General features: G+C 42.9%; 1 protein-coding gene across 3 annotated transcripts; it reads left to right on the top strand.

The window, feature by feature from the left end:
* Positions 1–8,952: 8,952 nt before the first annotated feature.
* Il1b (interleukin 1 beta) lies at positions 8,953–14,131 on the top strand. Of its 3 annotated transcripts, none has more exons than XM_013147281.3 (7): positions 8,953–9,058; positions 9,484–9,545; positions 10,071–10,119; positions 10,623–10,824; positions 11,336–11,497; positions 12,529–12,659; positions 13,363–14,131. In XM_013147281.3, the coding sequence occupies exons 2-7, from the start codon at positions 9,499–9,501 to the stop codon at positions 13,570–13,572; spliced, it is 801 nt and encodes a 266-aa protein (XP_013002735.1). In that variant the 5' UTR covers positions 8,953–9,058; positions 9,484–9,498; the 3' UTR covers positions 13,573–14,131. The 3 variants fall into 3 exon arrangements, with proteins under 3 accessions (XP_013002735.1, NP_001166439.1, XP_063085395.1); NM_001172968.1 differs by lacking the exon at positions 8,953–9,058 and adding an exon at positions 9,082–9,180 and having other exon boundaries at positions 13,363–14,094; XM_063229325.1 differs by lacking the exon at positions 8,953–9,058 and having other exon boundaries at positions 9,483–9,545.
* Positions 14,132–22,247: the final 8,116 nt, after the last annotated feature.

The raw sequence follows: 22,247 nt of genomic DNA, 5'->3' as shown, positions 1-22,247 counted from the left end.
ATTGCCCCATCCATCAGGAGCTCCCTTGTTTTTCCAGGAAGGTCTGCTTGATCTAGAAAATTATCCCATTTTCAAGATGTTTCTACTCCTTGGAGTTAGCAGGCTTCCGCCTCCCAAGGCAACTTGAATAGACAATTCCCCTTGGGTTTTGCAAGAAACTCCAAAGAATCATAACATAAGGTCTTAAGGACTAAAAGCTCTGACCCTGTAATCCCTTACACTCTGATTCATTACTTACATAGGCCCTAAGGTCAATCAAGTCACAGACCGTCCCCTATCCTTCCACTGGCCACACTGACATCACTGTTCTGTCCTTTATCTTTGCTATTTGGTTCTGCCAATAAAAAGCCACAGAAGCTTCAGTTCGGGTTGTCTTTATGAGACTCACTCTTATTGAGGGCTCTCAGTTAAAGGCAGTCCCCCTAGGCCTTCTTGAAGTTGGTCACAAGCTGTAACAAGTGGTGCCCTGTGAGAGGAATAATCTGGTGCAACCCAATGTGAAAGGCCAAACTTCCAAAGCCTGGAAAAGGAACAAGGACATCCGATTTCATATCCCAGTAAAGAAAGAGGAAAAGCAATTTGAGCAACATTTACATCTCCTGAAGGTGTCTGGATGTAAAGTTTCTGTTCCCCAACTTATTAAATTATTGATAGTTATTCAAAAACAGGGTCCATGGTTTCCTCTGGAGGACAGCCTAGCAGTAGAAGACTGGGACCATATGGGCCAAAAATTGAGAGTCATCAAGTCCTGTAAAAGCTGCACACCTTGCTGTCTGGCATCTTTGCAGGATTGTTATTAGGTGTGCTCAAAGAAAGGAAGTTCGCCTAAAAAAGCTTCCTCCTTTTTCTCTTCCTCCTCCTCCTCCTCCCTCAGCTCCCCCTGAAAGCTCTCTTCTGCCTCCATCCAGAGAGCAAGAGAGGCAGCTAGACTGGGGAGGGGGCCTCCAAAATTACAATACCCTGCACCAATTGGGCTTGTTTAAAAAAATAGGAAAAAAAAGAAAATAAAAACGGATAAAAAAAGAAAAAAAGCTAAAGACAACAAAAGTCAAGCCAGCAAATTATACTAAACTGGGACAAATTTACCAGGGGAAAGAAACCTCCATTGCATTTTTCACCAAGACCCCAGCACACACATGCATGAGCCCAGAGCTATAAAGAGGAAAGGAGCCTCCCCAACATGCCCTATAATAATCTTTCCTGTTCTCTCCTAGAAGACTTAAGAATCAGTCATTCAAGGTCTTTGGTTGTTGGTTTTCTGCATGGCAACGCGATTGGAGTTCACTGTAGCGTTTGTCCTTGGCGGCTCATTTTGCTAAGGTCTGAGACCACCCTGGGAAAGCTTTTGGTCTCTGCTGTCTTTCTTTCCTTGAGATAGTTAGGACTTGGTCCTCATGCTCCAGAACAGTTCTCTTCTCGGGGTGGCTGCCCTCTGGGACCGGGTTTTTCCCTCTCTGCTTCCTTTCTAGAGTAAAGGTAGTTTTTCACTTAGCTCTGGGCCGCATTTTTTAAAACTCATCTGGGTTTGACCCTTGAACTGCAGGAGAATAAATTTAAACGGTTTAGTCCAAATTTATCAGCCTTTCTGCCCCTAGGCAAAACTAAAAATTAACCCTGTTCACCTCCTTCTCCCTTCTGGAGCTCTGCTCCAGGAGGTAAACTGGTTTTTATAGCACAGATTAGTTCATTGAGGGAACAAAAAAAATTCCTACAGATCCTTAGGAATTTATCGACAGCTTTAAACAGAAGCAGGTCTATTCCGATACAATTAACCAGTACCCCGGATACCTTCCCAATAAATCTTTTACTTTCACGGGCGTGAAAGGGTTTTTCCCTCTGACTCTTATTACAAGAGATCTCTGCCAATTGATGACCTCCAGGAAAGTTCTGAGTACTCTGTTTATAGTTGCAAATCCCAGAGCTGTAAAACAGTTATGATAGCTGAGTTTGGCCCATATATCTGGGAGTTCACTCTGGTGTAAGGATAATTGTTCTGTATATTTGTATGTCTGTCCATCTTTGGTGTTAGTAACTGGTTAAAGAACCTACAGCTACTTCACTTAAGAAATCTATTTTTTGAGCACAACTTTATTTGGTTCTTTTGGAGATTTGCATGGAGAGACCATTTGTATAGGTTTTTGGGGGGTAAACAAACTCATTCAAAACATTACCAGATAAAAACTGATAAGCTGAAGATTTTACACAGGAATAAAAGCCTTAAAACTTGGTAAAATCAAGGTTACATATTATTTAGGTTAACATGTGTGTTAACCTTTAATTATAAATTATCCTCCAAAAGTTTTAGATTAACCAAAAATATTTATTTAGCACATGTTTAGGTTAATACATATGTTAACCTTTAATTATACATTATCCTCCAAAATTCTACTTAAGTTAGCTTATAGATAAATACACACTTAAGACATTATTTCAAATGCTTGTGGTTTATCTAGCCCAATAGTAGGCTAATTTAAATCAGTTAGTAAGAGGAAAAATATCTTTAAAGCTGGTAACATATTTCCAGCAAAGTTCTTAGGTAACTAAGATATTATTAAAAATCCATTTTATAAATGCATTGTCTCTTATTGTCTGTGTACTATAATTTGAGTTTTCCTTGATCAAAGATAACATTTATAACTTTAAAAAGTATGAATAAGTTAAAGAGTATTGTAATTTTAACTATAAAATATATTAAATCATCAATTCATGATTAAATAAACAGCCATTATCTCAGTTTATGACATAACATATTTGTGGATGTATATGTGTGTATACACAAATAACAAACTATGCCATGGGCCTAAATTTTAAAGTTAAATTAACTTTCACTCTAAATTAGATTTAACACCACATTTTTAATACATACAAAGTAGCTAGAAAGTACTCTTTTATAAAATATATTTTAGATTTTAAGCATATAAAATGATCAAAATTTGACATTTTTTAAATTTGGTCCTAACATTTAAAGTTGATTTACATCAATTAGCTTTGGTTAAACAAGTGCTTTTGTTACTGTACAAATGAGACACGCTTGTATATTGGGCAATAAGTCTATTTGCAGTCATTAACGCTGTTTCCAAAACTTCTCAGAACTGTAAAGATATCATTAATTCTTGTCAGTGTTGTTACACATTATAAAACCTGTTAAATTGTCTAAAATTTGTGTAAGGTAGAAACCAAATACATGTAAAGATTTCTATATAGCTGTGATACCAATTCTTGCTAACCTCATGGTATATTAAGTTTTACATTCATGCTTCCCAAGTGTACAAGTCTCCAAAGATACAAAACTGAAAAGCTTCTGACCACACTGATGATTATGGTGATATATATATTTTTAGGCTCAATGATCTGGTTTCCCTTACTTATGTTTCAGCTGTTTGTGAGGAAATGCACATGCCAGTCCACACAACCAGAAAGATGGGATGAATACTTTTTCATGCTTATATTTCTGTGATCATTACATAATTTATAACAGTTAAAGATACCCAGACACTGTGCAGTCCAAGCAATATCACTCTGAAGTGTGAAGGTAGGAAGTTAACAGCCTATCAAGTACATCTATAAACAGGTACATTCTACTTAATATCACTCTGGTAACAGAAAATGGTTAAAGATAACAAATTAGGTTAAAGTTATGCTATTTAATATTTTATAATTAAATAAAGTCAGCTAATCAAAAAGTTCTACACTAAAATGGAGATGTGTTTCAGGTACAATAATGTCATCATGATTGTTACGCTAAAATGCTACATTGTCACCAATCTCAAGTTTTCTCTGTGAAGCTGTCATTGTTATCTGTGGACCTTCTGCAGGAACTCAAATTCTAAAACAACCATGATTGATAAAATTTACTACTCAAGCAAGACTTAATCTCCATGATTTAAAAGTTAATCAAATTTGGCAAATGTTTGTGACCTACTATGAATCTTTTGGCAAACTTAAGTATATTCATTTCTCTATTGCTAATTGCTATGTAGGTCTCAGCAGCTCTGGAATCCCATGCCAAAGCAGATTCCCAAAGCAGAAGGTCAAAGGGCCACCACACATCCCTTTGTTCTTGATCTACTGGTCACCCTTTGTGGCAAAGATTCACTATTTAAAACTCAGTTATTGGAACTGGGCATGGTGGTACATACCTGTAATGATGCACTTGGGAGGCTGAGGCAGGAGGATCACTGCAAATTCAAGACCAACCTAAACTATATAGAAAGTTCAAGGCCAACAGTCATATAGACCTCTGTAAGGTTTTGGTAGATTTCCTAAACTTCCAAAGTCAGAAAAAGACAAAAACTCCAAGCCATTGCCAAGTATGTTGGTACATTCTGTAATCCTAGCACTTGGGAGGCTGAGGCAGGAGGATCACTGTGTGTTCAAGGCCAGACTCAACTATATAGTGAAACTCTATCTCAAAAGGACAAAACAATGAAAATTAAAAAAAGAAACACCTCCAAGCCAGAGGCTAGTGAATTCCAGAATATCTATCTACGGTATTAAAATTTTGTCTTTAAGTTTTAACATCTTTTTACAATCAGACTCCCTCGTTTCATGTTGGTCAGTAATTAGAGAAGATCAGCCACTTGGATTCTGGTTCTAAACTTGCCCAGAAGACCCACAAATCCTGTTGGTTTTACTGAGAACTTCCTCTCTCAGAAGACAGAAAACTCAGTTCTAGCCAAAAAGAGGAAATAACTGAAGAAAGCGAAATTAACATCTTGGAAGGAAATGGCCACATGACGTATGACTATGTAATGAGCAGGGAGTAGAACATAGAATGCAGATACTTTAGAAGTGAAGTGTTTTACCTCAAATTTGTGGAAAGACATTTGTTTCAGCATCACAAAGAAAAAAGCGTATGGTTCCAAGGATAGGGATGCCGAGTTCTTTCAGGGCTGCCAACTGCAGGTGAGAAAGAGGAAAAAGGAAGAAACAAACAACTAAAAACTCAGATTTAGAAATAACTGAACACTCAGATTTGGAAAATCCCAGTACTTCCCTGAGACAGAGACGTGAATTCACACAGCACGTCACACCCACAAAGAAAGGGAAGGAGAGCGGACTGGGAATGAGGCTCACTGCCGTCATAAAAGAAAGATGGGGGACACCGAAGGGCAGCACTGAGATGGGTGTCCCTGCCTGACCTGTGGTGTTTAAAACACGTGACTCAGTAGGACAAAGTCCACAGGTGGGTACCCTGTAGACAGGGCAATCATCCTCAGGACAATTAAAAGTGAGAGCAAAGAACCTGGCTTGGACTCAGCTGGCACATGCTTGAGTCAAGGGCCCAGAGTTTACTACGTGTACGCCTTCCAGAATACTGTCTTCAGCTACACACTGCGGCAGTAAGACTGATCTGCACTGTCGATCTTAAAAGTAGGTTACTGTGAAGGTGAGCTAAAATGATGAGAACAGAATGCCTGGAACGTAGTAGGTGCTTGGTAGGAGTAGCTCTTTAAAAACTAAAAGATACTGTTTCTAAACCTTACATGCAGGAAAAATGGTATAATAGACGGTATAAGACTGTAGCACGCAAGCTATGCCTGGCAGAGCAAATCCAGTTAAGCCCATTGAGTTACATGCTATTTAGGACAGCTTTTCCCCCCCCAAAAAAAATAAATAAATAAATAAAGTAGAATAAATGCACCTAACACATTTACTATCCAGTCTTTTAGAGAAAATAATTCCTAACCCCTGGGATAAGGGATACTAGAGCTCTCCATTCATGGTCCACACTCTTGTGCCCATTATGCATGTGATTGAGATATATATATCCACTTGCCTTTCCCATCCAAGGGCCTTTTCTGCTGGCCCAGAGAAAGAACAAGTTTTCACTGGCCTCTTCAATATGGAATAACAATTGGGCCCACAAGGAGAAGCCACTGGAGACCGTGGACTTCACCAGGCCCGGCCACCCGCTCCTTTGTCTAAGCCCTTCATATTCTAAACCAGAGAAGAGAATAAAATCCCCCTGGCAATATGCCTTTTCCTGAGTATCTGGGTCTCAGAGAGTGACAAGTACACTGGAGATGATGCCAGAGGAAGAAAGACAGAGATTTTTAAACTCTGAATCATATGACCCAATCCCAGAAACTGAAAGAAACAGAGAGAAGTGTCTGCAGAGATGGACATGGTACGTAGGATGCTATTGGTGTATCTAGACAGCAGAAAGGCCTCTGAAAATACTGGAAGGAAAATGACAGAACTCTAAGAACGATGTTGAAAGATCAACTCCAAGAATGAAATGAGATTTGGGGAAAATGGTAAAATAATCACTGCTTAGCTCTGTTCTGCACTGGAGGGCTATCTAAGTCAGCTTTCTGTTGCTGGGATAAAACATCTGACGTCCACAATGTAAAGGAGAAAAGGTTTACTTTTATTATAGTTTCAAAGGATTCAGTCCATGATTGTCTGGTCCCCGGCAGAAAAGTCATGATGAATGGGCTTGGGGGAGGAAAGACACTGAATTTACATGATCCAGAAAGCAGAGAGCAGATGAGCCAGACAAGAAGGGTCATTGGACTGGATATAGGCCTCAAGGTCATGCCCCTATAATCTACCTGCACACATCCAGAAGTGTGTGTTACCTCCTACGCATCTCTCAAGCCAATCAAGCTGACAATCAAGATTGACCACAAAGGAGTGAACAAAGAAGAAATGGCCCACTGTAGAGAACAGACATCACTATGTGTACACATGGTATTTTAAGAGTCAACTCACGATTGTTTCTCTTGCTTCTTATTCAGAATTACTGAAGACTAGTGTCGTGGTGACCAACCCTGATAACTGAAACTAAGAAGCCCAAAATCGGGCATGGTTCCAAGGCATCTGCTGCTTTGAATAAATGCATTCACCCTGCTTTGGTGGAACAACATGCCAGGGCAGAGGAGAACTTGCAGCTAAGAAGCCTTTGAAAGACTCGAGAGCTAAAAATTTCCCTAAAACTAGGGCTTCTCATGATATCCTGCTAATGCCTCACTTCTGCCTGTCTCATCCTTGGGTCTACGTTGCCATCTACAGTGATGACACTATTGGACTCTCCAACCTTAGTGTGACTATTTTAATACTGAGTTTTCTACTCACTGGGGACTGGAAGGAAGTGCAGTGGCTTGAGCTCACTTCTTGGAGGATCAAGGCTTGATACATGCATTGTGCAATCTGCCTGCTTAACACGACAAGAAGTTTTACTTCCTGAAATATACAGGATTGTAGATGGCTTGAGGTCCAGTCCACACGGTCAAGATGAGACGTGGCACAACTACAGAGACTGTTAGGTCAGAATGCCTTGCCCCATGATTCCAAAACTTGCCTCGAGCAGTAAGGATCCATGTGCCCCTCCATCCACTCTCTAGCACTGGATAAATCACATCAAATCACCTGGTCTTGTATCTTCATCCACTACTCACATTCAAACAGCAATTCAAAGGGTTCAGTAGATCTGACCAGGCTTCACTAGGGCTCCTTTGAGCTGCCCTATTCTGAGGTTCTGGAATTCTACAGCTAGAAGATGGCAAAGTGCAAGTACTCAAGACTCCCGATCTGTACTCCAAGTTCCAGAACTGATTAAACCAGAGCTGACGCCCAAGTCCCTCACCCAACACTCCCTTCCTGTCACTGCCTTTTGTCCTCTTTTGCATGGCATGTAATCACATTAACAGACATTTCTGTGTTCTTTCAGGACAGCCTACAAGGCCATCAGACCACAAAAGTCTACTGGGCACTCCATTGGAGGGAGATATCAGTTGCTCCATGGAGGATGGCAATGAGTGATTAATTTGCAGAGTGGATACTGTGGAGATAAAACAGAAAAGCTTGCAAGGCCTCCCAGACAGGGCCTCTGGAGTATGTGTAGGACCAGACACTTAATTTTATGAGGGCTTAGTGGTGACAATTTATTATTGCTTACCAAACTCCCAAGAAAGGATGCAATGAACAGGTTTTAGATTTCCAACAGAACATATATCTTACCAAAGATATATGTTGCTTCTCCCTTCCAGATGTCAAGGTACTAGGAAGCAAACTGAGAATCAGATAGCTGCTAGATAAGCAAGCCCAAGCAGAAACCCCTGTTCCAAAGTATAGCCTATTTTATTCATACCTCAGATATTGTCCTCTGTCAAAATCAAGGGCTGTCTGTCTTGGATAATGCAGAACAAGCCCAGTACCTGGCACATACTAGGCATCCACCTCTTTGCATGAAAACACTGTCCAATCCCTGCCCACTCATTCAGCTAATGAAACCCCTCCTGCCTACATTCACATGCTAGGCACTTTGCTAAACTTGACAGTAAACAAGTTCACAGCCTCCCTGGGGAACTAGAAAAGTGAGCCAGGTTTCAACTCAGTGCTGTCATAAGAGCACTAAACCAGCTTGCATTCTTATCCCTGCACCATTTATGACCTGGTCACCCGTGTAGTCAATCAATGAAGAGCTGCCCTCAGGCGTTACCATGGGTCAAACACTGCTCGTCTCTGGGTTGGACAGAGCCTGGTCATGCTTGATATTATCAAAAGATAGCATTTCCCTGCTTGATCTTCTTAGAGAATCTAAAGGGGTGCTGCCACTTCATTACACCCATATATGCACCTTCAAATGGAAGGTTTCCTGAACTTAAACACAAGGATGTGTGCATGTGCACGTACATCTGTGTGTTTCCCACTTGTTGCACAGATCCTAAATTAACATTTTTCCAACCCAGGAAAATCCAGTATTTTAATATTGAATCATCTGCCCAGTGGTCTAAGAAAAGCAATGCCTATTTCACAATGACACATTTGCAAAATGTGTCAGTTTGGTATCCCTTGCTCTTCCAGGGACTTGGGAGTCGTTTCAGCAAATTAGCCTCTTCCCCTAGAGTTTCCCACCAGCCCCTTCCTCCACTCCATGCCTATGACTTGGTTGTGACATCAGTTAACCAAAGGGGAAATTTCTTAGCTCTTCACTTCTGCTTTTGAGGAACATAAAAGAAGGAGGGAGAAACTGGAAGACCACAAATTCCTTCTGGGTGCAAGGCACAGCAGACTGATCTGAACTTCTCTCCAGCGGATCTTCATTGCTCCAGTATGACTTGTAACTCTCTCTTACCACTCTGTCCTAAAGATCTTTTCCCCACCCCACTCCTACCTCTACCCCATGCCTCCTTTCTCTCTGCTTGAGGACTGGACCTTTTGCAAAAATGCCAGGTATACTGCAATGCTATGACTTATAAAATATTCTGGGAATGAATATTGCTTATCTAGCAGCTGATATCCGAGAGGCCAACATTCAAGCCTTGGCCCCAAGTCTTCTGGCAATATTTTCCTGGTGTGAATTTGGTTCCACAAGTGTCGTCCTCTAGATCCAAAGGATGGGCCTCTCATGCATTCACTCGTTCTCAGATCATTTCGTGTACTAGATGCTGGGGGAAACTTACAAATGAAGGCAGCCCCCAGGGACACTGCACGTGGCACTGCACGTGGTCATTCACTTTCTCCTCTTTTTCACAGGTCTCTGAAATAGCTATGGCAGCAGTTCCTGAACTCAGCAGCGAAGTGACAGCTTACCACAGGTCAGTGGGGAGACTGAGACTAGTACCAGGCCCAGGGCTCCCCTTTCAAGAGTGCAGGATTATCTGTACCTGGAGGTCAGATTTGACCCAGAGTGCCTCTGTCAGTAGCAAGCAGTGTTCAAGTCAACCTGGTGTGGTGACTCACTTCCTACTTCAAGTCTCACTTAGGGACTCAGAGACCACACAGACCTTGTTCCTGTAGGGGCTCCCTGTAGATGGCAAGGAAAGAGAAGACACTAGGTGGATGATCCAGAGGACCCCTCTGCAAAACTTGGGTGAAAGGAATAGCTGAGATTTTAGCAGAGATGTAGATCTAGGGTTGATGTCTTAGGGTCCAGTCAGGAGCACTTGGGATACTACTTGCCTGGTCTGGAATCTTCCCTCTCAATGATTCTTTGTGTAACACCATTGAATTTGCAAGAATGCTGTTTTCAGTTTTACTAATAATGAAGACTTGTGTGTATGGAAGGGAAGATTAATCTGTCTAGGAGAGATCATTGAGCCATGTGTCTGTTTTTATTACAGTGACGAAAATGAACTGTTCTTTGAGGTCGACGGCCCCAATAAGATGCAGGTGAGACTCTGGGGCTTTACCCCCTACCCACTGAAGGTGTCCAACACCGAGATGCTCAGAGAAAGGGGCTTTGGGTGTGTCATTCTCAAGGGTAGTCTATGTGGGTTGTATTCCATGCTGCTGGCCACTGTGCACCTCCCACAGCACCATACTCATTGGCCAAGGCTGTCTATGCTGCCTTGTACTAGGAAGACAACCAATCTTCAAATTTGAGATTTCTCTTAGAAGATAGGATCAGCCAATTCCAATCACCTAAGCCAAACTCTGCAACACAGAAAGAAAGATAATAAGTAAATGGATTTGCATATAGCATATAGGGTGTCAGGAAGCCCACATTCTAGTTACTAAGTGTCCTTGGGTAAGTCACTTAACATCTCTGGGCTTCAAAGACACAGGAATTAAAAGCCTCTTGTGGCTAAAAGACCTTCCTGCTTTCTGATGTCCACGCAGCAGTTAGCTGACCCGACCACCCTAACGTGCTCATTGCCTTGGTTTACCAACAGTATTGCTTCCAAGACCGGGACCTCTGCTCTCTGGATGAGGGGATCAAGCTGCAAATCTCCCATCAACACTTCAACAAGAGTTTCAGGCAGACCGTCTCACTCATCGTGGCAGTGGAAAAGCTGAGGAAAAAGCTGGCTCCTTGCACATGGGCCTTCCAGGATGATGACCTGAGACCCTTGCTTCCCTTCATCTTTGAAGAAGGTATTGATTGAGAGCTTAAGAGTAGACGGTAGACCTTCACCCAGCTACTTCTCAGTGCATCACTAACGGCCACCTACTCTCCCTAAATTGAAGCCCTTTAAAGGTAGAAAGCCTAGTGATTAAGAAAACAAAGAAACCAAAAAAGTAACTAACCACCTCTTTCACTGAAACAATTCTTACATAAGACCTTGACAACCGTTTACAAGTGCAATTCACTCATTTTCAGCGTGCTTTCACTTAGAGTATAGCCTGCAGATCTCACAACCTCCCTATCAGGCTAGTGTTACACAATAAGTACCTCTGTTGCAAGCTCACAGTGAGCGATAACAGTGGTGAAGCTTGAACCCAGGGCTCAACCACCAACTCCCAACTTCCTCCTTGCTGATGTTCAAATTCAGCTTTGACCATTCATGCTTAGATGTCCTCCAAGAAACTCAATTCTCCTTTCCCACATCACTGGGCTTACTCTTCTGAATTTCTGACCTCATAACATGTGTGCTCCAAACTCCAGAGCCCATCGTCTGTGACACGTGGGATGAGGAGTATGAGAGCGACACGCCTGTCCCATCACGGAACTGCACACTCCACGACATACAGCATAAACGCCTGGTGTTGTCTGACCCATGTGAGCTGAAAGCTCTTCATCTCAATGGAGACAATCTGAACCGACAAGGTAACTGGAGACATTTTGGTTTCCCTTCCTGACTTCCTGACAATTTGTGTATGTTCTGAACCAAATAACCACTAAAGCAATTATTAACTGAAGTGAAAAGAAACATAGTATTTGAATGTATCAGTTTTTGCTGCATGATTTTAATTTGAATGTTTTGGTATGTTCGCTTGTTAGCAGAAGGTGTGACCGGGAGAATTAGACTACTCAAGCACTCCCAGGACCACTGTCCTCCAAGTCACGCAGGGACAGTATGGGGTCATTTGATGGACATGCCCTAACTGCCTGTGGGTTCCTTTTTCCTGTTGTTGAGGCTAAAATGAGACCAGTGAGAAATAGTGGGTCTTTCCCTTCTCCTAACTCTAACGCCTTTCCTACCCAATACCACATGGTTCCTTGCAGGGAAATTTACTAACCATCAGGAAATATATCTCTCTGCTTTAACTAGTACATGTCTCAAATGTGATGAGACCACCACAAAGCTATGGGGACTGCCCTGACACCATGCCTCTGTGACTAAGGCAGCGGCATGTTCTCCCCTAAAGCTGCCAGTCTTGGCAGGCAGCATCCTTTAGATCAAAGCTTCCTACTCCTAGCCAGGCAAGGAAAATACTATTTCTTTAGAACTGAGTGCTGAGAGTGGCACCAGTTCTCCAGTTGTGACTGCTATGACTATGAAAGAACAAAATGAATGTTTCTTTTGGGGGGCCAATGCCCCAGCCACATCACTCCTCTCCCAGTTCTTCCCCCACTTCCTGCCCTGTTCCTGAAGCAGCTCTGGTGCTTGATTCCTTTTGAGAACACAATTTCTAACTCTTTGGGGACACGACTCCTGGCCCTCTACATTGATCAACCAACTAGCCCAGCTATAATCGGTGAAAAGTTACCTGTCTTATTTGCAAGGCCAAAGGGCCCTCACTGTGGTTTCCCATGGAGGATGCTTAAATTGTCTAAGTTCTACATATGCAGTCCAGTGGTTGGGCCCACCTGGCAATGCTGTGTCCCTAACCACAAGGTCCCTCTCCTTTCTCCAGTGGTGTTCTCCATGAGCTTCGTACAAGGAGAAAGAAGTGATAACAAAATGCCCGTTGCCTTGGGCCTCAAGGGGAAGAATCTGTACCTGTCCTGTGTGATGAAAGATGGTAAACCTGTCCTGCAGCTGGAGGTAAGCAGATACCAAAAAGGACAGCCTCAGCTTCCTCTGAAGCACCCTAAGCCATCACTTCCTTCCCCACAACTCCCTGCTCCCCACCTGCACCCATGGAAAATCTGAGAGCAGGTCTGCCTGACAATTCTGCATAAATTTAAAATGGACTTAACATAATTTTTAAGTGCATGCAAAGGTCACTCCTACTGCAGAAAATTAAACCCTTGTGTCCCTGTTAGTGTGTTCTGCCATTGTTCCCACTCTGACAGGTTGTTCAGTGTGAAGGCTGCAAGGATTAAACCTTTATATCCAATTAAAGAAATCTGTCATTAATCTCTACCACACTTCCACAATCCCACCACCACCACTTGCAGCTTTCCTAGCAAAAACTCACTGTTCTATGGATGTCATTCTACCCAGGACCATAGAAAAACCACATCCAAAGTACCTACCTAGAAGCTAGGTACTCCATGAAGCTTTCACCTAATGTTTACTTCTTTTCTTTTAATTGCATCTATATGATGCTCCCTGGTATTGGTTCTCAGATATAGAAAACACAAAGGACTCTTCAGTAACTATATGGCACCCCAAAGACAACACAGGAGGCCCAGTCGTGGTTCCACAGCCTGCCACAGCTTCCTCTCTAACTGGCTTCAACATTATCTCTACTATGCTCTTTGTCCCTTCCTTCATGAAAATTCTTATTTCTATTTTTCTGCAGAGTGTAGATGGCAAACAGTACCCAAAGAAGAAGATGGAAAAGCGATTTGTCTTCAACAAGATAACCAGCAAAAGCACAGTGGAATTTGAATCCGCTCAGTTCCCCAACTGGTACATCAGCACCTCTCAAGCAGAACATAAGCCTGTCTTCCTGGGAAATAACAATGGCCAGGATATAATTGACTTCAAGTTAGAACTAGTGTCTTCCTAAAGGGCATCGCACCCATGGGTCCACATCTGTTGAATGTAGCCTTGATCCTCAGAGCTGAAATAAGAAGATTTGAGCACAGCTGCAGACTGGACTTAATTGATACCTATTGACATCCAGCTGTCTTCCCTTAGAGCACGCTAAGGGGTGCTCTTGCCACCAGCCCAGGCAACAGCTCTCTCTCCTCTCCCTTCTCGCCTCTCCTGCTTCCTCCAAGTTGAGCTGGTAGAGACTCCAGCACCTTCTGCTCAAAGACACCCTCTATCTTTTGCTTCCTGCTCCTGTTAAGCAACCACTTTCCTATTTATTTATTTATTTATTGCTTGATTGATCTATTTAATTTAATTCAAGGATGACAAGAGGCAGCAGTGCCTGTGGAAGCGCCTGGTCTTTAATATTTATGAAATGAATGTAATTTGGGCTGGTACATTGTCAGCATCAAATGTTCATTAGGATTGAAAATAGATAAATTCAGATAATGTAGGTGAAAATTCTGATGAATAAAAAAGTATGATCCCACTGTCTGATAGTTCTGAAATAAACTTCACTTCAAAACAAAGAATGTTCTGCCCCTGTTGACTTGTCTTGTATTCGACACAGAAAAGTAAACACACATGAGACCACAGGAATTCTTATGGGGAGGCCAGGCAGCCTCTCCTCGGTGCTGCACAGAACCTGATAGATAACCTGGCTACCAAAATAGTCCCTTCTCCCATCCTCTGCATCTCTGGTTTTCAACAAGAGAATTCACTAAAAAATTAGGATCAGCTGAAGCAGCACAAGGAGTTGCTGGTAACATCTGTGGTTTGCTGTCCATTTATCCCACAGACATCCATTAAGCAACTGCTATGTACTAAGGGCCAGGAGAGCAAAGACAAGGAATGTAAGGAGTTCCTAGTGAGGTAGGAAGGGAAGACGTGTACAAGCAAAACCAAGGCGGTGTGACAAGTGCAAGCAAGACAAGCAAGAAAGGAGAAGCAGAGCAGAGTCCCAAGCTCTGGAAGGAAGGAGCAGCATACACACCGTGAAGTACCAATCTGCTGTAAAGAAGGAGGAACCTGTATCATTTGTAGGAAAATATGTGTACCTGGAGACCATAATGTTAAATCAGACACCCAAGCTTCAATAATATCACCTGGTATCTCTTATAGGGGAAATCCAAGGTATAAATAAAGAGCAAAATAAAAGGCAATAGGAAGGGGGGAGATGGATATTCTCAAAAGAGAAGGGAGGGGACCAAGAGATGGAGGGAGAAAGGAGGTGAGGGAAACGGAACGAGAAAAGGAATTAAGATGTGCATGTAAAAGGACCAGCTCCTCCTCCCACGAGAACTATCTGCATTATATACTATTAAAATGATCTGAAAAAAAATTGTTTAATTTTTGAAAAGTAGAACAGCATGCCTCAGGCCTACAGGAACAAGTGGAAGTTCCCCAGATAGAAAAATAAAGACAGGGTCCCTCAGGTCCAGGGGCCAGTGTGAACCCAGGCACGGAGGTGGACAGTGAATGAGGCAACAGTAAACTCAAGACTCTGGAAGTCACCAGCAGCAGCATCAAAACATAGAACAAGCTGGGGAGGGAGGACATTTGTGACTTCTAACCCAGATAAAAGGGTAATTTTCTGGGTGTATCAAGCACCTTCTAAAACATCAGAAAAAAATAGGAGCCAAACTCCAACAAACAGTAGAAGGATTCTGACTGCTGTTCACAGAAAAAGAACCACTGCTGAGTCCTGGGCTGCGTAAACAGTGCTCAACATTAGTCATCATAGGAAAGTCACAGAGAAAACACTCTGAGATGACTGTGTTCTCTTATCTGATTGACAACAATAAAAAAAGTTCAACACACCCTCTTGGTGAAACAGTGGGAGGAAGATACCACTGTTAAACATGACACATGGAAAAATAAATTGATATGACTTCTATAGAGAAAATTTTGATAATAACTATGAAAATCACAAATGCACTTCCTCCTTGGCCCAGGAATTTCACTTCTGAGGATTTAGCCTACAGATGAACAGAACCCATGTGAAATGACATATGGTCAAAATTATTTCCTGCACAATATCAGGAAGAGCAAAAATTGCAGAGTCCACTTCTCTATCCACAAGAGCCTGGTTAAATGATGGTGGGACATGGAATAATATGCAACTATTAAAAAGAATGTGAACAAACTGTGTTGTCATGAAATTCTCTCCACAACATCCTGATAACTAGAAAAGAAATGAGACATAGACAGTGTTTAAAGTGTGCTAACTTGGGGCTGGAAATTTACCTTGGTTCACGTAAGTACCTGCCTGGCAAGCACGAGATAGCGAGTTTGATCCGCGAAACTAAAAAAAAAAAAAGATGTGCTAACTTTCATGTAACCAAAGGTAGAGAGGAAGGCAGCATAGTCCATTGTATTTGATCTGAAAAACTAACTGATGCATACGAAAGGAATAAAATCATCATGGAAGGCTGGCATCCGGACATATCAGGACAGGGTAGAAGCAACATTTTTCTTCATATGCTTTTTATACAGTTTAAGTTTTTTTTTTACATCGTGTGGGTGTGTTATCTACTGAGAAATAATGTAGTAATAATTTTAAGCCTTTTGCAAAAACTGAATTGCACATGACTCACTGTCGGAAAGCAACTGTTGGAATGAGCCCGTCCTCAGCAACTCCCACCCAATGCCTCTTTTCCTCATCTGTTGCTCTCCAAGCTGAGCAGACAACGGCAGGGCTTCAAAAGGATGTGACAGCTATTAGGAGCAGGCACCCTGGCAGCATCCATTCTACAATACTGAGCAGAGCTGGGGCAGCAGCCAACTGGTCTGCTAAGAAAGCTGAGGCAGCCCTGTAGCCCCAGCTGGGGAAATGGTTCCCTTTCCATGGCTAAGTGACCCACTTCCACTTCCCCTGTCTGTCCCAAAAAAGACAGCAGGCCAAGGAGAATGACAGCTTGTGAAAGCCTCTCACCCTGTGAGGAAGCCAGATTCCTGTTCATTTTTGTGAGGTTAAATTGTAACCGCCATTGTGGAGAAAAAATTGGCAGTGTTTGGGGTTTGGAGTTTTCTTTAATGCTCCGTGACTCAGCGTTCTGCTCTTCCGTGTCCCTCCAAAGAGGCAAGGTGAAGGATGTTTACGGATGCATTGTTTATAAATGCTTAATGTAATGAGCTGGAAAAAGCCTGTCAGTGGCAAGGAAGAAATGAAACAAACCATGATAAGTGAAATAGAAAGGAAATGATACAAAAATGGAAAGATACCTGGCAAATCATTGAGAAAAAAGGGCAAATTGTTCAGAAAAAAGTGCAGAGCAGTAACATTTACACTTTAAAGAAAGCCACTGCACATGTCCAGTGCATAACTCTATTCATGAGAAGGCAGACAGCTCCGGTATTGACCAGACTGAAAACAGCAAGAATTAGGGTTAAGTGGGGGGTGAAGGGATTGAAAGGAACCTTGTTGGCTTTGTTTCTCATGTTTGAATTTTTAAAGGAAGAATATATTTGTGAATTTTTCATATATGTATTCATTTAATCCTTTGCAATAAAATGTTCAGCATGTTTGAGTTTCTATTCCTGGATCTGAGCCAAAGACTAACATTGACCCTCCAAAGACTGTTCCATTCCTGGGCTGGAACCAAGTTCTCCTCTTGATAACAACTCGCCATTCCTCTGCACTAGGTGTCCTTGGCCTAGAAGAAGAAAAGCAGGCGGCTTCTAAAATGGAACGAGTCAGATGATTTGAGAGAGGAGAGCTGGATCCTCCCAGAACTCAGCCAAATGCAGCACCTATAAGTGGGGGAAGGTTTTTGATGGACCAAGCAGTTAACTTGTATGTACTTCTGCAAGCAACACACCACCACAGCTCCTACCAGCTGTCAGTAAGAGTCTGAATAACAGGAGAGTGGGAGGCAGGTGCTTTGTAAGCTTGACTTGCTGTCTCACACACTGTAACAGTTACTAAGGACAGGCAGCGACTCGTCCTATAGGTTTGGGCTGCAGGAAGTAAGTGCCTGGTTAGGGGAAGGTAAATGAGCCAGTGGTGTGTGGGAGCACGCGTGATCTGAAGGACATACTTGAGGGGTGGCTGACTGCTACAGCGCCTTAGTGAGAGGCGGAGTTGTAAATCGGTGTGTTTTCTGCACAGACCTCCAACCACTCCATTCCTCATCCCCTATTACAGTCTTGCCGAGCTACCCACAAACAGATAGTTCAAACAGAAACCAGGGTGAGGATGATCCAGACGACTGGAGTGATGTCCGCCCAAAGATACAATTATCATAGTTGGAGCCTGGGTCCTCAATTGACAGTGTGAAAACATTGAGGGATAAAATTTTCTCCCTGGGCAGTACGGAAGCACTGCTTTTCTTATTTGCATAAGCACAACTACTTGCTCATGAAATGAAGTCATATATCCCTCTCATAAATGGTCATGAAATGATCATGGTCAGAAAACCATGATCTGGTTTTGTGCACATGAAGTAAGGTCACCAGGAAAGGTGGGGCTGAGGTGAGAAGCAAAGGTTGGTATGGAAGAATCAAGGTGTGTGCCAGGGTCCCAGGGCTGCTCTCTCAAATTAGGAGTCTCGCCAATGCTGAGAATGTTGCAACTTCTAGCTGACACGGCAGCTGGAGATAGAAAGGTTCAGCGAAGGCCTGAGCAAGCAGCAATCCTCTGGGGACTGAGACAAGAATTGTGACTGGTTGGTGGCCACTCTCAGGTCCTGAGTCCCCTCACTGGCTCTCTGAAAGAGCCAATACTTCTGTTTCTGTCTCTGTCTCTGTCTCTGTCTCTGTCTCTGTCTCTGTCTCTGTCTCTCACTCTCGCTCTCACTCTGACTCTCACGCTCTCTCTCTCTCCTCACTTCTACCACCCCAACTGCATCCACCCCCAGAAAAAAACAAGTTATGAAATCCGCCATCCAACTACTGATGGGGCCCCAAGTGTCAGGCAGTAGGGGCCAAAAGGTTCCAGTCACCTCTCGCTCAACCTGCTACCCACCATGCAGGATGTGGAGAAGCTAGTGACCAGTAGGGGGCCATGTACAGCAGTTTGTGTGTGACTACTGGGTTTGGAAGAGAGTTTACAGCGGGGAGGAATCCTCCAGATGCACAGAGCAGTGTCTGCACAGAGCAGTGTCTGCACACACTACTCCGGCTCAAAATAAATTGGGTCTGAGACTGAGCATTACCAGCAGGACAGACGTCCGTAGCCTGAGGATCAGAACCCTCCCAGCCTTGGGAATGGAGCCATAGTCACCCGAGATTGCCCAGTTGAATGCCACCCACTGGCAGGCTCCCCATACAGCCACAAGTCCAATATTCTCCCCCAAAAGACCTTTCTGGTGCCCTGACCCTTGTAGATCTTCAGTCTTCCAAAACTTGAAAGAAGTTTTTTAAAATTGTGGCCCCTCCTACCCCACCTCATATCCTTTTATATATTTTTTATGTTAATACGTAAATTTTTTTCATCAACATTTTAAAGAGCTGGTGGCAAATGATATCATTCATTGCTGAATTGTCATAAATCCAGATGGCCCTCCATAGCCTTGAGTCGGTATCTGAGGATTCAATCAACTGTGGGTGGAAAAGGTAAAAAAAAAAGCAACATTGGATCTGTACTACTCAAGAACAGACTATTTTTATTATGCTGCAAACAACACAACTATTTATGTAATGTTTACATTGTATTTGATATTACAAGTAATCTAGAGATTTCAACTACATGTGTAAATTCTATACCACTTTACATAAAGGATTTGAGAATTCATGGATTTTACTATTCTCAAGGGGTTCTGGAACCAATTCCCTGAAGATCACAAGGGAAAAGTGTATTGATATTTTAAATAAAACTGCTAATTCCTGTTCTCTGGTTTTGAAATCCCGAGTTACTTGCATTGTTTTGCTCTAATCTACTTTGTTCTGTTTTCTTTTGTTTTATTCTCTTAAACATAACAAGTAAATAAATAAAATGCTGTCTTAGCTCTATAACTGTCCCCAGCAAAATCTCCATACTCTAGTGATCATTGCCCTATTGTCATCCACCTAAATTTATACAAATTCCTCTTCAAAAGTCAAAAACTTTGTTACATTTCTTTTTCCCTGAGCTGATATTTATCCTCATTTCATATTAATATTATATATGTTGGTAAAAGCACTATATTAATCATGTTATTGTACTTCACAGCAATAAAAACATGTACTCAATTTATTATTATATGTTTGTATAAGCATAACATATTAATTTTTAAATTTTCTTCCAGGTTGTGTTATTATTCCAATTATTGTTAATATACAATCCATCAATATATCATAAATTTTTATTTTATTAATAATATATATTAATGAGATGGATATTCTAAATTGTTTTATGCCTTTGTGTATGATTTGTAACTACAGCATGAGTTTAGCATTGATCTTATTTGTTTTTCGGTTTTCTTAAATGTAACCACTGAGAAAACCTGTACATATAAATATAAGTAAATCCATATGAAAGGAATTTTATTTTAACAATGTCACTCAATTCTTTGGAGTCTTTTCAAATTACTTACCAAAAGTAACATTGTCATATATCTTCAAAAATTACTTTTAGTGATTTCTTAACAACCTACTCAGGTGGCGGGGGATATAGTTCAGTGGCACATCGTTCACTAGTAAGTGTGAGATCATGAGTTCAATGCCCACTACCAAAAAAAAAAAAAAAAACTATTCAGATCTTCTTCCAGTTCTCCTGAAAGTAAAGAAATAGAAACCACAGAGTTTCAGAGTTACTTAGAGTCCTTTGCTGGCCTTAAGCCTTTAGAGATCGCTTTTGTTTCATGTTCCAGGATTCTGATACCCCCAGGTCAATGTAAGTTTCTTAAATGAGAACAGGAAGCCTGCTGTTCGGATCTCTGGAAGAGCTAGAGAAGGTAAGTAGACCATGGGAAGTGAAGCTCACTCTGGTCCTCTTCTCACTCTCCCGGGATTGCTGCCTGTCTGCCCTAGGAGTGTGTCTTTGGGTTGGATGAGTGCCGAGAATGGAAACAATGTCTGTCAGGGCTATGACTGAGGTCACACGGACTCATGTGGAAGAGGGCTGGAGGGCACAGCCTGGGCGCACCTTGCCTCTGATCTCATTTCCTCCCCTGGAACACGCCGGGATGGGTCAAGCTCCGGTCATGAGCTCTAGCGTCCTGTGATTTATCTCCTCGGCAGTGATAAGAAAATCACTGAACAAGAGAACAGCATACAGAATATTGGGTTGTTACAGTGAGCAGAACTGTTTCCAGCAAGGTGACCAGAGGAGGACCTTCGGAGAAGGTAGCTTAAGCAGAGACCTGAATGTGGACACACCTAGGGAGATAGCATGCCTAGCATAGTGAATCTTGAGCACAAAGGCCCTGGGGTTGGAAGGAGGCTTGGCAGAGACGAGACACAGCAGGAAGGACAGTGGGGTTGAAGCAGAATGACCACAGGGGTGAGGGGCTAGCAGCGCAGAATGAGGGCAGGTGTGGGTCGTGTGTGAGCAGTGGGTCTTGAGGGTTACACAGAGCCCTCTAAAGCTCTTATGCATGGAAAAGATGATCTCATATGTGGTCATTGAAGTCCCTCTTGCTATTTTGGGAAGAAAGGACCCTGGAGGCAGATGGAAAGAGTGGAGGCACAGAGAGCAATTAAAAGTATAGGATAACAGGAAGAAGGTACTTAAGATGTATTCTGGGCATTACAGACAACAGAATCGGCTGATGGGGTGAACATGGGGATGAGGGAAGGTAGGCATAAAGGGGGACTCATAGGTGTGAGGGTAACTGGGTAAACAGAGAAGGCTGGATAGGGAGCAGGAACTGTAGGGGTAGGGTCAAAACGTGTTTTGGATATTCGGAGATATCCTTATGAAGATGTTAAATGGTCAACAGAATATAAAATTGAAATCTCCCTTGAGATTCAGAGTCAGGAGTAACTGGCAAGTAGAAGGGATAAAACATCACAGGTCACACTAGGCCACCCAAGGAGAGAAGGAGCAGGAAGAGAGAATGGCTGGAGCCTGAGCAATAGACATGCCACGAAAGGAAAACTAGAAGCAAAAAAAAGAGGCATTCAAGGAGGCTGAACGGGAGCAGCCAGCGAGGCAAGAGGGACACCAGGAGGGAGGGCTGTGGGGAACGTGGACAGCCAGGGCCAGCGGTGCTGGAAGGTCGAGGGCGGCCCTGGCCTCAGGGTCAATGAGAAAGAGGCTGCCGGTGGCCCTCAAACAAAAGCAAGGAAGAGTTGAAAGTCAAAAAAGAAAGCCCAGCTGGGAGAGGTTAGAGAGAAGGATGAAAGGCAAACGCATGAAGCCAGTGAACACAGAAAGACGTTGGGGCGTTTGCACAGAAGAAAGTGTGTGCGTGGAGAGATTGCGAAACAGGGAAGCACAGGGTTAGCCAGAGCGCCGCGGAGCTGAAGGAGGATTTTCGCGCTTCAGCTGTGGCACTTCAGCTCGCACAGTCATGCACTAGGAGGGAGGGACCAGGAGCCCCAGAGAGGAACGGAGGAGCCAAGGCTTAGAGTGCTGCCGGGGAGAGGAAGGGGCCGGCGCCGGGCCTGCGTGCAGATGCAGACCAGGCGGCACGGTGAGCAGGGCCTGGATGAGTTCAGTGGCGGCTACTGAAGTCCTTGGGGTCATTATTTCTGCACGCTGCCTCTCCTCCGAGGCCCCACAAG

The sequence above is a fragment of the Cavia porcellus genome, unplaced genomic scaffold (assembly GCF_034190915.1).
Source record: "Cavia porcellus strain 051 isolate PalLab524CR breed Dunkin Hartley unplaced genomic scaffold, mCavPor4.1 scaffold_18, whole genome shotgun sequence".
NCBI classification, from domain to species: domain Eukaryota; kingdom Metazoa; phylum Chordata; class Mammalia; order Rodentia; family Caviidae; genus Cavia; species Cavia porcellus.
The sequence above is the reverse complement of the archived record's forward strand: the minus strand, read 5'-3'. Positions and strand labels throughout refer to the sequence as shown.

Excerpts from the sequence above, each read along its gene's own strand:
- Il1b (XM_013147281.3), top strand. The coding sequence starts at position 9,499 with ATGGCAGCAGTTCCTGAACTCAGCAGCGAAGTGACAGCTTACCACAG. Across the intron at positions 9,546-10,070 it reads GAAGTGACAGCTTACCACAG|TGACGAAAATGAACTGTTCT; the intron begins GTCAGTGGGGAG and ends TTTTTATTACAG. Across the intron at positions 10,120-10,622 it reads ACGGCCCCAATAAGATGCAG|TATTGCTTCCAAGACCGGGA; the intron begins GTGAGACTCTGG and ends GTTTACCAACAG.